Source organism: Monodelphis domestica, chromosome 1, assembly GCF_027887165.1.
Source record: "Monodelphis domestica isolate mMonDom1 chromosome 1, mMonDom1.pri, whole genome shotgun sequence".
NCBI classification, from domain to species: domain Eukaryota; kingdom Metazoa; phylum Chordata; class Mammalia; order Didelphimorphia; family Didelphidae; genus Monodelphis; species Monodelphis domestica.
This window is the reverse complement of record NC_077227.1, coordinates 108,470,627-108,488,606: the sequence shown is the minus strand read 5'-3', so window position 1 is coordinate 108,488,606 and position 17,980 is coordinate 108,470,627. Positions and strand designations below refer to the sequence as shown.

At 36.5% G+C, this 17,980-nt stretch overlaps 1 protein-coding gene across 3 annotated transcripts in view; it reads right to left on the bottom strand.

Moving 5' to 3' along the window:
* Positions 1-17,980, bottom strand: part of SORCS1 (sortilin related VPS10 domain containing receptor 1) — a 757,576-nt gene that overhangs the window by 133,958 nt on the left and 605,638 nt on the right. For all 3 annotated transcript variants that reach the window (XM_056804202.1, XM_007479039.3, XM_007479040.3), the window contains exons 8-10: positions 17,237-17,326; positions 10,368-10,547; positions 171-317 (exon numbers count right to left, since the gene is read on the bottom strand). In XM_056804202.1, the coding sequence (XP_056660180.1) occupies positions 171-317; positions 10,368-10,547; positions 17,237-17,326 (417 nt within the window). The remainder of the gene's footprint in view (positions 1-170; positions 318-10,367; positions 10,548-17,236; positions 17,327-17,980) is intronic.

Below are 17,980 nucleotides of genomic sequence, written 5' to 3'. Positions count from 1 at the left end.
AGGAACTGAGGATGCAAATATCTACCATGACTATATTCCCTTCTACCTCCCTGTTCTGAATAAGTTAGTTCTTTCTCCGAAGGTGAGGCAAACTGGCCAATTTCCTTTCTAAATCTCAGTGTATTCACACTGGTACCTGGGGAAAAGTTTGTTTAAATGTGGCAACTTACCAGGAGGCAATGCACAGGGTCCCCTCTCAGATCAGTGTCAGGAGCCTGCAGCAACCGCCAGTCTCTTCCTTTGTTGTATGTGATAAAAGTCTTCACTTGGTTGTCAATCTTCTTGTTAGCCAAGAACATTCCCTTTATCCCTGCTACCTGGGAGAAATTGACATGGCTGAAAAATACATCAATTTGAAGAGATTTTTTTTTTCTCCCAGAAACAAAACAACTGACTCTCAGATCTAGCTTAGAGAGCATGACTAGGTAGTTCTTGAATAGTCTGCAAAATTAGAGAGAGCCTGGGCACTGGATTCCATTGGCCAAAAACCCTTTAGATTCATATCAACATGTAAATTATGCTGTATTTTCCTAGCAAGTCCTGTGCATTCTTCCTAATTTTCCTTGAGTGAGCACTATGACATCAAACAAGGTGGTGACCTTAGGAGTAGCTAGGTGGCATATGTCTTTAAACATAGTAGGATTTTAGTAAATAGTTATTAAAATAATTAATAAACTCAATTAATATATGCTATATGTAGTTACTTTATTAACTTAAAAATTATAATCCAGAACTTCATTCAAAAATATTCCATAAATTGTACTATTCAGTAATTCATATTATGCTTCCTTGTTTTTTTGTCACTTCGTTGTTCTGTTGTGTCCAAATCTCCATGGGATTTTCTTGGCAAAAGTATTTAAATAGTTTATAATTTCCTTCTCTATCTCATTTTACAGATGAGGAAACTAAGGCAAAAGAAGGTTAAGTGACTTTCCCAGAATCACACAGCTAGTATGATTGAGGTGCTATTTGATCTTGGGTCATCATGATACTAGTTTTGGTATTCTATTTAATATTCTACTTAGCTCTCCTATGCCTTCTTATATAGAATCCAAAGTAATTATTTCATAGATTTAAAAGGAAAGGACTTCAAGAGCTATTTATGTACTTCAACCTGTACTTAAAAATCAATCTCCTCTCTATCAATACTTGACAAATGGTCATTAGGCTGTTATAATTTCATCTGAGAATAAATCTCCTTTTTCCATCTGAAAGTCTTCATGTACTATATTTGACAATGATCATCATACACGCATACACAATCCTCATCCCCAAAGTCTTATCTTTTTGCAAGTTCCTACAACTGATCCTTCTGTGGCATTAATTTCACCATCCTGCTTTTCCTCCTTAGGATGTTCTCCAACTTTTCAAGATCCCATATACTGGCACCCAAAGTGAATAAAATGTTATCTTACCAAAGCAAAGTGTAGTGATAATCTACTCTGTTATGCTTCCTTTCCAATAGTTGGACTAATATTCCCTATTTTTGGATACTTGTTCTCTATGAATTATATTTTGTAGTCCGTAGACAGGAGCATATATGCTGGCTTGGAGGGTTAGTGCATTAAATTATAGAAGAAAATAACTTTAAACCATCTAGATAGTACCTAATCCCCTAACTCTAACCTCTCCTGGTAAATGTGTCATATTTGGGCAATATGATTTGGAATTTGTTCATTCTATTTGCAGTCATTTCCACTTTATTGGACTTCAAATGCTGTTTGAGGAGAAAGGCTCTCTTTGTAATTCAGCTCTGAGAGTATAGCCTTCAAGTTTATTTCACAGAATTTAAAAAAATAATATGCTGGCAAAACTGAGAGGATATGGGATAGACAATACAAGACAGAGGAGCTATTCATTTTCTTCAGAATTATGAAGACAGTTTCTAACATGATCCACTTTGTTTTCCTCTGTTCTAGACCCTTTCCTACAAGATGGGAACTATTTTATGGAAGAATAAAATACCAGAGCTGAAAAGGACATTAGATTTCATCAAGTAGAGTTTCCTTGCATTATAGATTTTGAAACTGAGGAAATGTCAACTATTGGAGAGAAAATATTGTGGAATAGATTGTTACTCTCCCCTCCTTGGTCAGACAACATTTTATTTAATTTGGGTACCAGTTATATAGGAACTTGAACAAATTGGAATAAATCCTAAGGAGGGAAATCAGGATGGTTAAATTTATGCCACAGAAGGGTTTGTTGAAGGAACTAGCAATGTTTAAGATGGTGATGATAAGACGTAGGAGATGAGGGATATGTATGTATGTGACATTATACATTTGCCATCCTGCAAATGTACCCTCCTTTTCCTCTTTCACCTAGTCTGATTATCCTTTCTTTAGGGGACACATATGGCTCATCTCTCCACCCCTCTCCTCAGAAGACTTGGAAGTTCCAAGTCCTTTATTTTTTTAGTGGGATGGGGGTGGGAGGAGAGGAGAGTTCATCTTTCACAGTATAGTCTCTAGCCACTGGAAATGTTCAAAAAAATAGGACCTAATCTACTTATTATAACCTCTGTGCTTTTATTCACATTTCTCCTTTCTCCTAGAATGACCTCCTCACATAGACTACCACCCTTGGAGGCCCATTTCAAATTCTAGAGGCACCTAGTGGATAGAGCACTAAACATAGAGTCAAGAAGATCAAAATTAAAAATTTGCCACATTCTAGCTGTGTGACAATGAGGAAGTCACTTAGTCTCTATTGCTTCAGGTTCGTCATTTATAAGATGGCATTAAATGCAGGATTGTTGTGAGGATAAACAGATATTTATAATGTGCTTTGTAAAACTTAAAGCCCTATATAAAGGTTTAATTTTGTTTTTTCTCTTTTTTCTTTTTGTTCTTATTCTTGTTTCTCTTATTCTCACTCCTCCTCCTTCTTCCTTCTCCTTCGCCAGACATTTGACAATATGACATTTTGTTATACACCATTCTTTGACTTTTTTGTTGTTGATTTAACATAAGTAGAATCTTTCTTCCTCACTAGATATTCCATACTTCCTTATTACAAGCACCCTGAAGGAAATTATGAAATCCTATACTTGGTTTATAAAAGACAAGTCTTAGGATGGACATGATTGCTACCTTCAAATACTCTATGCTCAGGGACACAGAAAAGTCATGGAGCTTGTTCTGTGTGTTCCCTTGAGCCAGGCGTAGGAATTACAGCTAGAATTTTAAATGAGGGAGCTTTGAGTAAGGAGAACTTCTTAAAAGAAGAATTGTCCATAAAAGAACTAGATTACTTTGAGAGATCCTGAATATATCAATTCCCTTCCCTGAAAATCTCCAAATGCCAAATAATGCCTAGGAAATCTATAGAAGATATTCTTTTCAGGAATGGGTTAGACTAGATGGCCTTGGGGGAACCTTTACACTTCTTCAATTGTCTCACAATATTAGAATGTGAACTTCTTGAGAGAAGGGATTGCCTTATTTTTCTATTTGAATCCCCAGTGCTTTGCATGGACTAAATTCTTAATTCATTCATTCTTAAATTCTGTGATTCTCTGATGCTGAAAATATTGCTTTTTATTTTTATTGTTCATACCATTCACTGACATTTTATCTTGAACTGTTTTTTCACCTCTTTGCATTATTCCTTCTGGTGTTATTTAATTCTCATTGTTGTTTAAATTTTCAAATATTTATACTTCTTCTCAACTAGATTGTTATCTCCTTAAAGGAAGAGGTCACATCTTTATCATTCTTCTATACCCCTACGGTGTCAGGAAAATAGTGGGTTCTTGTTATTTGTTGAATTGAATTGTGTACTCATGTTTAATTAGGAAATTCACCTTGTTCAACAGAAATATCCACCTGTTTGGAGTAAAAAAATGAGATGGGGAGGATATTTCTTTACCATGCTATTATAGAAGGGAGGTGTCAAGACATGAAGACTCTTAATCTTATAGAATATGGGGTAAGATTCTCATGGGAAAACATTTTTACTCTTATCTAACCTGATCTCTGATTACAGTGAATTGTTGGACTTACATAACCAAAGATTTTGTTAATTTCTGACTCTACTAAATAAAAGAAAATATTCTTCCTCTCAATGAGATTTTTGTGAGAATTGAATTTTAAAAATCCAAGAATCAACATTTGAAGTGACAAAGGAAATGGTAGAGAGAGAGAATGCCAAGATTAATACCAAATAAGGTAATACTTTAATTGTTACAATTTATTTGGGGATTTGGAGATGATAGACTATTTTCATTGTGAAAGTCGACAAATATCTAGGGACAGGCTTAGTGTCAGAGACTATAAATAGCTAGGCTTAAGACCATGGTTCCCCAGTGCTGCTTCTGTTGTCAGAGAATCCCTGAGCTTATAATTTCACCTAAATCTCCCTTTGCTACTTTCCTAAAATGACACTGATAGTCCCAAAAAGATGATAGCCTTAAATGATGAGGCAAAATTAGATATTTGATGATAAATATGTCTTTCATTTTTTCTAGGTTGCATCCTGAGCTATGACTCACAGCCTTTCTTTAAAGCAATCAACTCGTAGACAGTCTTTACCTCTGGTTTCATTAAACTTCAATGTGATACATTCAATAAATGTTTATATAGTATTTACTTCCACAAGGCACTGTGCTGGGCACTGGGGATATGAAGAAAAGTATAAAAATAAAACATCCTCTTCCCTTTAGGAGTTTGAAGGTTCTGCCTTCTAATTATCTCTGTAAAAACTACTTATATAGATAAATAATAATGATAAATTGAGAAGGAACAATATACTAACAAATGGGGAGAAGACTTCCTAGGAAATAGGTTTTTTCTTTTATTTGCAAATCTGTAATTATTTTCATGTTCTAATTTTTTATAGTTATATTGACAAATACATTTTGTGTTCCTAACCCCTACCCCCAAATAGACTGTGAGAATCTAGAGGGCAGCTACGAAGGTGTGTTCTCTTTGCATTTTCTAGATCTTAGCAAGGAGATTCCATGTGGCAAATCATTTATAGAGGGTTGTTTAACTGAACTAAATTCACTGGAGTTATAGTATCATGTCTACATGATTTCATTTTGTAAAGTGAGAACATGTACAACATGTCTCATGTTCATGTATACATACACACCATTCACTCGTTATATACATTTATTGTTCCACTAGCCTTGCCTTGCCTAGGATTTGTGTGTCCTGTATATGCCATGCAGGTGGCTTCTGCATGATCACAACCACTTTCATCCTTCTTGGGCCAACTGTCACTACGTATTATGCCATAGTGCTCTTCATCATCATTAATTAATCTTCTTTTCCCAATGGAAGGTGGATATTCTCCAGCTCTGTCAAACCACCACTCATCATCCACACCAGTGCAAACATACCAGGTGACACACGTCACAGAAACACATATCACTGTCCTTTCTGTACTGGCTCCACTGGCCAGGCCCCTCTGTTATCCACTCCTTTCAGGAGAAGGAATTTATCACTTGGTATTTTTGCTCCAGGGCACAGAAGCTAAGGGGTATCTATTCCCAGAGATCTCTTAGTCCGACGCATAATAAAATCACATAACATATCTATCTGCTGCCTATTCAGTGTATCCCTCACAGTTTAGAATGTTCAAATTGTATTGACCGAAAGAAATCACATAGAAACCAATAGTTCCTAACTCAAATGTATTTGCATTTATATGTAAATTCATGAAATATTCTATATATTCTGAAGAATCTCTCCAAAGGCTCATGTTTTAGTCCTTAGTACTCTTCTCATGCACCTAGTGTATTCTGATTTGTACTTTTTTATGTTTATCTACTATTTTTATCTATAGTAGATTTATCTACTATACCCCCAATTGTAAGAATAGTGGCAATGTCTGATTTAATCTTTACATTTCCCAATGCATAAGTGCTCTATACAGAAACAGCAATCAACAAATGCCTGATGAATGAATAATTACCAAGACTATTTCCCTCATCTTATAGGTTATGTCCTCAGATACTTTTCTTCTCTCTTATGTAAACTGAAGTTGTGCCCCATCTCCTGAATTTGTCACGAACTAGGCAGAGAGTTCAATTCAAGCCAGTTCAACAACAACAAAATTCTCAATCATTTAGCATTAAGCACCAACTACGTGCCACATAATGTACTAGGTACTGGAGATAAAATAGTATCTACTATGTGTAAGGTAGGTAAATATCACTATTCTAAAGGAGCTTTAAGACAGGTAGAGATGGTGTTCTTTAATAATATTAGATTGCTCATTTTTGAAAACCTTCTGCACTAAGGGTAGCAAGAAGAATGGTCAACAGACCAAGAAATGATGAAAAAGGACTTCAACTAAGCTACTAAGTCCTAAGTGTGTGGTCTCACTCTGATATTGTTTTTGGAGGTGGTGTCTGGGTTTTGTCTCCTAATTGGTTCTGTTAGAATTCCAGTGTCTAATACTCAAGGGACAGTGTCTACTATAGGCTGGAACTCATAATAAATTCCAGTATGTCTACTGAAAAGTGATATAGGAAGGGTCAGAGGGTATTGGTTGAGAAGAAAAAATACAATTTTAATGAATCACATGCTATTCTCTTAAAAAATCACAAAGAAATAGCATCAAATAAAACATTGTCCATTGCCAACTATAATAAAGATTAAATTGGACTTGTAATACCATTGGTATAGGAAATTCCCAATGATGAAACTCCCTCTACCAATGTAGATTAGCATTCGTTAATCAAATTACGTACTCAGGGTCATATAGTCATTATGTGTCAGAATCAGTACATGAGCCCAGGTCTTTAATTCTAATCTTCCCTTCAATTCATTCCATTATGCTCTCTCTCTGTCTCTGTCTCTGTCTCTCTCTCTCTCTGTTTCTCCATCTGTCTGTCTTTCACTGTCTCTGTCTCTGTGTCTCTGTCTCTCTATATCTATGTCTATATCTGTCTGTCTGTCTGTTTGTCTCTCACTCTCTCTCTCAGAAATTCTCTTCTATAGGAATGGCTCAGCAATATCTAACCAAACCAAAATTTCTGCAAACTCTTACACACTCAGATTGTCTTTTTTATTTATTTCTTCCAGCTTTGACTGGTATATCCTATATACTCTTACCCCTTCACCCACACCACTGATGCTTCATTCTCCCTGCCCCTTATTAATTCATCTATGGATTGCCTTACTTTCCATTTATCACTAAGCACTCATCATTCATTGCAATTCAGCTGGGAAATTCTCTCTGGATGACTTTCAGCTCCTTTCTAGCCAGAACAATCAGATTTAAGGGAACATTTGTGCCAGGTTCAGTGTCAGCCAATATTCTTTCCATCTAGGTAATCAGCAGATACGGCACCACTAGTCTGATCACATCAATTTCAATCCAGGTTGCTGTGAACTGTCAGTAAAATAAAACAAAGCCTTTCCTCCCTAAGTCCCCTTCTGCCCCACATCTGATATGAGATACCTTTACATAATGCAGTCAAACCACTGCTCAGACCACTGATAACAGGATGCAGCAATCTATCTGTAGACAGCCAATGCCCAGGCAGAGCCTTGTGGGAAATCTGAGGGAAAAGGGGAAAGTTTGAACTGTGTCCGTGTGTCATCTTGATCCCTGCCCCAACTCATTCTGCATCCAGGACAAGCATTTGAACTTTACAGTTGCATGTTGAATAGCTTCTCAATAACAGAACAATTCAAAGTCAATCATGTCTAAGCCTGTCAAACTACATCATCTTGGGGCCAATTAAAATGGGCTTTGGGTCTGTCAGGAAATAGGCAAAAGCCCAGAGAAATGCTTCCATGTTGCCCTGAGGAATTAGGGGAAGGGGGGGTGGAGGGAGGGAGAGAAGGAGAAAGAAAAGTAGCCTAGAAATCAGTGGAGCAGACTGGGGCATAAATGCTATAGCTAATACTCATAGGGGAAAGGGGGACCTGATGACATGAAAAAAATACACCTTGAGGATTTCTGCATCCCAGAAACTTTAAGGCCAACATATTGCCATCTCAAATCTTTGATCAATGGAGGAAAAGAGAGAGGATAATTATTATCCCTAGGAAAAGCAGTGTTCTTTATTTTGATGTCAGGGCAGCTGGGTGTCACAGTGGATAGAGCACCACGCATGGAATCAGGAAGATTCATCTTCCTGAGTTCAAATCTGGCCTCAGATACTTACTAGCTATATGATCTTGGGCAAGTCACTTAAATCTGTTGGCTTCTGTTTCCTCATCTATAAAATGAGTTGGAGTAAGAAATGGCAAACCACTCCTGTATTTTTGCCAAAGAAAACTCTAAAATGGGGTTACAAAGTGTCAGGCACAACTGAAAAGACTGAAAAACAATCATTTTTGATATGCTGAATTTGGCATGCCTGTGGGAAATTCAGTTTGAAATGTCTAGGAGACAGATGGAAATGCACGATGGAGGTCAGGAGAGGGTTTATATAGAATAAATATATAGATTTTGGAGTAATATGCATCAAAATAGTGTAACATATAAAGATTCTATTGTATACTGAATAGACACAGCTTCTTAAATATTTTATAGTGATGGGGTATTGTAGACTATAGTCGGGACTATAAACATTACAAAGGAGGACATAGACACTAGATAGTAGACAGAATTTTAAACAGTCCCTGGGCTGTGGAAAAATAGTATTACAAGCCATTTAGGAATTAGGGGATTCCAGTGTACAGAAGACTATTTAGCTAGAGCTTAGAGTTTTCTTTATTTCATGTATAGAAGACTTAATATATGCCTACCAGGCAACCTTGTCAAATCTTGCTCAGCCAATTAGAATGTGAGCACTGGTGACATGGATTCTTGTATTCACCTGATCCCATTAAAAGCCCCCATCAAGGCAACTTTCCAATTTGTCAGACCTAATGGCTTTTCGACTCTATGAAGGGTCCATAAGGTCACCACATGAATATTGTCTTAATGGTAAAAAAGAAAGAAAAGCAAAGTTCTTGGTGCTCATCTTATCAACACAACTGAATGAAAACCAAAAACCAGAACCATAATTATAAACACCTATCCTTGACCTGTATTTGACAAGTGTTTTTTACAAGCTAAGTATAACTTCTTTTATCCCCCTTGACTACCATGGCTCAGTCATTATACCATTCTGATACTTGGGTTTATGACAGCTGATGACATATTTGGGTTTATGACATACTTGATGACATACTTGGGTTTATGACAGCTCACTACCTGATAAAGCTGACCATTCTTCTGTTTGACAATCGTAATTTTAAGAAAGTACTTGATTAATAATGAATCAGTCTACCTCTGTGCAAATTCCACTGATTAATCTTAGCCCTCTGTTGCTGTAGGGAATTACTGTACCCGTTCTTCCAAAAAGCAGATCTTCAAGTAACTTAAATATAAATAAAGGCATAGGGACTTGAGTACATGGTTTATTTGTAGAAGGCATACCTGAGAGAGGAAATTCCCTTTACAAACTGGCACTTTCTCTGATATTTTTCATCTTTGAGAAATGAATTACAATTAGGCCTTCCTAGTTTCAATGTTGGCATTCTTTTCTTCTGTATGACATTGTTTCTCTAAAAACTAAAAACATGGTCTATAAAAGTTCTTATTTTCTAAGATAACATCCCCAGTTTTTTCATCTCTTTTTATATGATGTGGTTTTAAGACTATTTTTAAATCACTTATTTTTTTTTAAAATACTTACCTTCTATCTTATAACTGACACTAACTATTGATTCCAAGGCAGAAGAGTGGTAAGGGCTAAGCAGCTAGGGTTAAGTGACTTGCTCAGGGACACATTGCTAGGAGAATCTGAAGTCATATTTAAACCCAAGACTTCCCATCTCCAAGCCTTTCTCTATCTACTGAGTTGCCTCATCACTAATTTCCAGGCTAGGTTGCCCTAATTCACTTAGACTTTCCTTTGAGGGTCCATTTATTAAGGAGCTCAAGTATAGGTAATTTGAATAATTATTTCTTTTAAAATTCTTTTAAAATATACTACTTATACTGTAAGCAAGTAATTAATGTCTATCAATAAATATTTTGGGCAGCTAGGTGGTTCAATGGACGGAGAGCTAGGCTTGGAATCAGAAAGGCCTGAATTGAAATCTGGATTTAGCCACTTACTAGCCTGAATAAGTCACTTAGCTTTTACATATTTTAATTCTCTGGAGAAGGAAATGACAAACCACTCCAGTATCTTTGCCAAAAAAACCCTCCACATAGTATTGGCATAATATGATCACAAAGAGTCAGACATGACTGAATGGTTGAGCAACAATAAAATACATATTCTGGTGCTGCTTTAATGTAAGAGGACTATGGAAGTAATTTGCATTGGTAAAAATATGAAAAATTGAAATTTATAATAGGCATAAAAGGCTTTGTGTGAAGATGTCAGCCTAACAGACATGACATACCTCATAGAGGTCTATCATGATGTTACCCTCAGGCCCTCGGCTACTTTGCACATTCTCCAGAGCTAGGGTGAAGTAGACGCCACGTGTGTCCGAGATGTAGAGGTTGTAGGTATCATTTTGATTCCATTCCTGGACTGCTGCAAATACTTGATTCTCATCTGTACTGATGACATGCATATCCTGGAAAGAGGAAAAAAGAAGACGAGAGTACAGGAGCTCAACTGTCTCTATCAATCCTCCTTTAAGTTATTTTGTAAATCTGGAAAATAAAATGAAACCTGCAGTCTAATAAGAAATCCTATAATAGACACCATGATTGCAAATAGTCTCTCTTTTGCATATATGCAAGTTATTAATTAATTGAAGGAGTGTTAATCAAACATTACTTTTGATGTGCTTCTGGAGATGGGCATTAAATTAATGGGGGAAAGGGGTAGGGAGCTTACATATAATTTGGATATCTTATTAAACAACTTGAAAAATGCTTTCTCAAATGAGTAGGACTTTGGAGAATCAATCACCATGATTTATTTGCCAAGCACAAATATGGAGCTTATTCAAAAGGCTTATAATATTGAGAGAAAAAGGCTGAGAGGAGGGGGAAAGGAAAAGATAAAATGAGAGAGCACTGAGCTATTCTCAGCAGAGCTAGATCACAACTTTTCCCCTGAGGTGGATTATCATAGTATCTCCCAAAGATTTCTCATACTATATGAGATGAACAGTAAGGTCAGTTTGGTCAGTCACTTTTAATAATCATAAAGTTTACCCCAATTTTTGCTTTCAGAAAGAAAGGAAGGAACAAAGGAAGGAAGGAAGGAAGGAAGGAAGGAAGGAAGGAAGGAAGGAAGGAGAGGGAGGAAGGGAGGGAGGGAGGGAGGAAGGGAAGGAAGGAAGGAAGGAAGGAAGGAAGGAAGGAAGGAAGGAAGGAAGGAAGGAAGGAAGGAAGGAAGGAAGGAAGGAAGGAAGGAGAGAAGAGAAGAGAAGAGAAGAGAAGAGAAGAGAAGAGAAGAGAAGAGAAGAGAAGAGAAGAGAAGAGAAGAGAAGAGAAGAGAAGAGAAGAGAAGAGAAGAGAAGAGAAGAGAAGAGAAGAATAAGGAAGGAAGGAAGGAAGGAAGGAAGGAAGGAAGGAAGGAAGGAAGGAAGGAAGGAAGGAAGGAAGGAAGCACCTGTACTAACCACAGAGAGTCATTGTGAGGAAAGTACTTTGTAAAACTTATAGCACCAATAGAAATGTAAATTTGAATGACAATTATTACTAGATTGTAAACTCCAAAAAGGTAGTGCCTCCATCCTATTCAATTCTATCTCACTCACAATACTTGGGAGCATAGGAAATATCCACTACAGGTACTCAATGAATATTTGTGTAATAATCCCTAACATAGGAGTGACCTTCTCCACTCTTCTTCCTCTAGGAAGATGTTCTGTAAAGTGGGAACAAGGAGAAAGCAGCTCACACATGCCAAGGTTTACTGATTTTCTGGGGTACATTTTCTTATTATCTCTGCAATCTCTAACCTATGATAACAAATATTTTCTAACAATCTCTTGTTTCAAAGAGAAGTAAACAAGTAGATATCATCCATGTTATCTTCCTGCTTCTCTGTGGGGCAACTCTCAAATAATCCCAGACAGATAATTCTACAGCCTTTCAATAAAACTAAATAAATAAAACTTCAAAAAATGGTATACCACTATTTGCCTCAGGCCCAAATTGCACTGTCTCTCTCATGGTCCTGAAAGTGTTAGGAAGTTCTTTCTGCTATCTAACGTTAATGCCTTTGCACACTGAAGCCTCTTTCTTCTCAATCAACCATCAGATGTTTATTAAGTTTCTTCTTTGGCTAACAAAATATATTATGTATTATGGGGGAAACAATAAAATTTAGGAAATGATTTTTGCCTATGATGTTAACATACAGTTCCAATGGAAATATTCCTCACATTTTTTCAACTCTCTTGGGTCCCTCACTTTTTGCAAGGTTATTGAAAAATATATTTAAATTTTCTCAAGGTAAATTGATGGAGGAAATGCCTCCACAAGGCAAATCATGAGAAATCTACATCTTTCATGCCAAAAGCAAAGGTTTCATTGTAGGGGGGTGTTGCTCTTCAAGGCACACAGTGGGATTCAGATAAAAGGTCATTGAGTCAATGAAGTTCAAACCTTTCATGGGTTCTTGATTCTCTAAGAATAAAGTCTAGATTCTTCAAAAGTTTACTTAACCACCTTCACAATATGACCACATATTTTGTGCCAGTCTTGTTACACATTATTTCCAGGCACGTACATAATAGACCTACCAAACTGGTCACGTTTCTCTTCCTTTTCTATCTCCTCATTTTTGTTGACATTCCCCAAGCCTAAAATTCACTCTTCTCTTAACAATTTTTAGCATCATTCAACAGTCAGGTCATGTGGTATCCCCTACTAGAAGCTTCTACTGACTCTTATGGTTGGTTGCTAGGGTTCTCCATTTCCTTATATCATCTGATATTTACTAATCTGTTTACCTATTATACGACTCTAGGAGAATATAAGCTGTTTGAGGGTGGAGGCTTTTCTTTCCCTTTTATTTGGGTTTCCCTACTGTCTAACTTACTTGACTGGATTGTCTCAAGCAAACACTAAAATTCTATTTCCTAATACTCTTTCACCTTCTAATTTCTTTGCCACCCAACAGACTCTATCTTCCTTGGATCCTTCTAATGCTAAGATAAGATGAAAACAAACAAATCTATGTATAAAAGTTGTTATTTATTCCTTTCCAATCAGGCCAGTTCCTGCCTTTGAATGGAACCTCTAAATATATGCACAAATAGACCTTCTATCCCAGACTTAGGATGCTTCCACTTTGAAGGTGTAATGAGGTGCTAATGAAATTGCTCATCACTTTAAATATTATACACTAGCTTGGTCAAAATAATACATTTGCTGGCTGCTCTGACTCCTTTTTCTCTGAAAATGACTTAAATTAATCACAATGTCCTCTTTCCAGACCTCAGAAGAGGCACTACCTGAATGCTATGAGAGCCAGACATGAAGAAAGGAGAGAGGTAGGTGCCAGGTGTTCAGAAGCAATTATTTCAGTCCAGATTGGCCAATCTTCACCCACTGGGAGCAACAAGACTTTGCTGATCAGGGTGATAACCGCACCTGGGCAACTGCAAAGCACCTATTCTAAGTTGCCTAGTAGTGGGGTGAGAGAGTTTTCTTTAGCTTTCAAAAATCTATTTCAAGTCACTCCTCTGATGCTGCTGAGGTCAAGATAAGGTATTTTCTATTGACAGCATTGAATACACATCTGGCTTTGTGTGTCTGTGCAATTCTTATGAAAGAATCCCCCAATGTTCATAGGGCCAGGTTAGCATACTGGAAACAGCACTGGAATGGCAGTTTGGACAAGTTTGACATTTGTGCAATGCTTTTAACATCCCTCAAAGCTTCTACACATTCTTCCCTCACCCTATAATCCCAGGAAGTGGGTAAGAGAACTACTACTGCCATTTTACAGCTTACAAATTGAAAGATTCCTTACAGTCAAACAAAGGAACCTTGCTCATTTTACAAATGGAGAAACTGAGATATTAAATGGCAGAGTTGGAATTTGAACTAAATCCTCTGACTAATCTAGAATTCTTTCCAATGTATGAAAGCTGAAGCATAAAGAGGTGATATGACTTAGATTAGGTCACACAATTAATTAATGAAAAATCATATCTCTGGATTTCTAATTGGCTTTTCTTTATATTAGGCTCTTTTCTCCATGAGTGGAGGGGATGAAAGCATTCAAAGATAGAGTACAGAGGAGCAAGATAAAGAGAGGGGATAGCCCAGTAGAGAATGACTGACAGAACTTCAAATGAATCAGAGATCCTAGGAATAGAATTTGTGTCAACATAGCCATCTCTGAGTTGTTCACAGAGCAAAACTTTGGGCTTTGAGTCCCTCTGAGCTACAGCTTACAAGTTGCTATTTTTTGCTTCATTGACAGGAGGTAAAAGGTGAGAATTTTATTTAAGAGTTTGGCCATTCCCATCACTAATAACCTGGAAGAACAGATCTTGCTGCTCTTGTTAAGGATCCCGTACCTGCTAATTGCTTAAGCATCAAATATTCTTGTGTAGAAAACTGACCCATGAGAGGGTCTGTAGAAATGACAAATGCCATCACAACTTCAACCAATATATATTTATCTAGCACTTTAAGGTTTACAAAGTAATTTTGCACATACAAACTCATTTAATCTTACCTCCCAAACCAGGAAGCTCATTTCTCAAGTAGGGAAACTCAGGGTTGGAGAGTTTATTAGGTAATTTCACCAAAGATACTTAGTTCAGTATATGAGGGTTTGTTTAAACCCAATTTTTACTGGCTCCAAATCTTGCTCGCAGTTAACTATACTGCCTTAAAAAGAATGATCCATTCCAGAAAGATGATAAAACAAAAGGGGTCTCTCTCTTTTTTATCTATGGCCTTTTCCTATAAAGATTTCAAATCTGTCATATTTACCCTTATGTTAATTTATGTTCTTATCCTATGTTCTTTGTAGATCTAAACATAGATATGTCAGCCCCAGGGAAATAAACAAACCAAAAAGGGGGCAACATGTTATAGTAATTACATTGGACATATTATGTTCATAGCACATAAGTATAAATCCTGGCTTTGATCCTTCCTATTTGTATGATATTAGAGACATTATTTAATATCTCTGGACTTAATTTTTTTAGCTGTAAAAAGAGAGGATTTTAGAAGATTTTGTCTAATGTCTCTCCACTTTAAACTCTATGCTAATATGTAAAAATAAACTTATTTCAGCTTTACAATGCACTATTAATAGAACTAGGATTGTAAATGCAGGGTTTTTATCTCTTGAATCAGTATGCCCTCCACTAGGTGGTGCTGATACCTTAACACAGTATGAAAACAGATTTTTTTGAAGAGGTACAATGAAGAGGTGGGTATGTGTAGACATCTGGTATTTGACCAATGTTTGCAAAAATGCTTAGTAGTTGGATTCAGGAATCATTATCTACCCAGAGAATCATGAAGATTACTTTATGAGTCAGTAAATCTGTGTTCCAGTCCTGATTCTGCCATTTACACATTGTATAACCTTGAACAAAGCATTTCTACTCTATTGGCTTCTGTCCTTTCAACTAGGTAAGAAGACAAAGATGTTTTACTTTGGTCAATATGCCCTTGCAAAACTAGTAGATTTTGCTATTGACAGATGTACATGGTAACGCCAAAAATACAAACCAGGTGGATGGTGTTTCTTTTATCTATCTTTGATTCTGAGATAAAATTAATCTATCTGTCAAACTAGAGAGTACCTGGACATTTGTTACCCTTAATCAAATTGTTGTCTGGGGAAAATAATACTTTTAATATTCAATCCCAAAGAAAGATTTTAGAAGAAAAGCCTTTATTTTAGCCTATGGATATCCTTTACTTTTTTTAGCTAGGTGGTAAATTATAATTTCATAGTATGTATGGCTCAAGAGCTATCAGATCATACTTATTAGAGAGAGGCTTTCTAGTCACTACACACTAGCAGAATGGAGATCAGAATTTAGATAGCTGACTGGTAGCCCTGAAGGGATTTTGCCTAACAGTGGGTAGCTAGAAATAATATCCAAGAGATCAACTGAACAGCTAATCAGCAGATACCCAGGCAGGAGAAGAAGAGAAAGATGAGACAGGGAAAAGGCAGATGACTGGAGAGGGAAGGAGAAGAAAATTAGAGAGGAAAAGAAATCAAGAATGAAAAGGATGGAAAACAAAAGGCAGAGAAAGAGAGAGAGAGAAAGAGAGAGAGAGAGACTGAGAGACACAGAAAGAGAGACTGAGAGACAGAGAGACAGGCAGAGAGAAATAAATACAGAGAGAGAGAGACAAACAGAGAAGAAAAGGGGGACAGAAAGCAAGAGTGTGAGGGAAAGGTAGAAGGAGAGGGAAAAGAACAATATAGAGGAAAAATTAATAATGTGATACTCTGTGAAGAGTAACATATTTATATTGTTATGGCCAGGCACAGCCCCAGAAGTTATCAATGGACAATAGTGTGCTGACCCAGAACAAGCAGCACAATGGCATACTCAAAAAAACCAACAGTGATTGCACTTTTTAGTGGCATGGGTTGCTCTCTTTTGAATGATCCTAAGTTACACATGTTCCCTGTATGTGTGACTCTATTTGTGATCTCTATGCTTATCTGTCTTCCTAATGACAGTGCATGTATTTGTGGTAGAGTATTACCTATTTTCTATGGAATGATGTCCAATTGCTAATTTTTTTACTAGGTTAAACTTTGTTTTTAAATGTGTTCTCTGGATGACTATTAAATCTAATCATATTAATGAAGGTTCATGAGCAGAGGTTTTGTGCAAATGTATAATCATAGATTAATTTGTACCTAAGGTAGCTTTTCCGAGGACCCAGCCTGTCAGTGGGCAGAGTTCCCTAGATGCTATATGTGCTATTTGAGGAAACCAAACAAAATAATCTTTAAAACTCAGAGAGGATGTGGGGTCTAACAGAAATAGTGACCTAGTATGAAGAAGCTCCTAGTCTTTTCTAGTCTTACTTCTGCCACTAATTTATGATCTTAGAGAAGTCACTTAACTTCTCCTTGCCTCAATTTCCCTGCTTGTAAAGTTTTAAATGGTTGTATTAGATGATATATGAGTTTCATTCCTGTGTTATATATTTTGAGTCTATGATTCCTCAGTACCTTCTAATTTGAATACTTATATAGTTTTATGATATTTAAATAAATAGATTAAGACAAGGGGGTATATTGATAGGAAGCTGAAGGCAGAAAGGAAAAGGGAAAATATATAAGATTATCCAACTGTACCTTAGGCAGGGCATACTTGGGTAGCTTCATCTGTGCAAATGCATTCCTACGATAAGACACGTAATAATGTGGTCGTCCTCCTGAAGTCAACTGAGGCATAAATAGACAGATTATAACTATAGATTTTACTAATATTAGTTGGGGCCAGTGAACAAGCAGAGACAAGAAAGTCACTACCATACAGTAATTTAAAAGTCTGATATTCATGTTATTAAGCAGCCAAATGTGTATCTTTGGTCATAAAACAGATTCTTCAAAATTCAATGTGTCTTTCAAGTGTGGAGTCCTACTAAACCTTTTTTGTTAGTAGTAGAAGATATGGATTTATGGTATAGATTGGCTCAAAGTCAACCAGAGCCTTAGATGTCCAAGTTTAAGAAGCATAAACATAAAGCTATATTCCCATTGTTACTTAAGGTAATGATTAAAATCCAGAATTGACAGAACAAAGACCCCAAATATTCAGGCCTTCTTGTTTCTTTTCTTGGACTCTGATCATTATAACTGTATAACAAGATCTATCCTGAAGAAAAAAAGGAACATAAAAAAATGACCTTTCTCTAAGGCTTCATACTGATACCACCTCTTACCAGAAGATGTCCTTGATCCTGCTATTAGTTAGTACTCTCTCTCTTTTCTCATATTATCTTGTATTTACTCATCAGTTTATATGTTACATTTTCCCCATAGAATATAAGTTCCCTCAGGAGGGAGATAAACTTTTTGTTTTCTTTGTATTCTCAA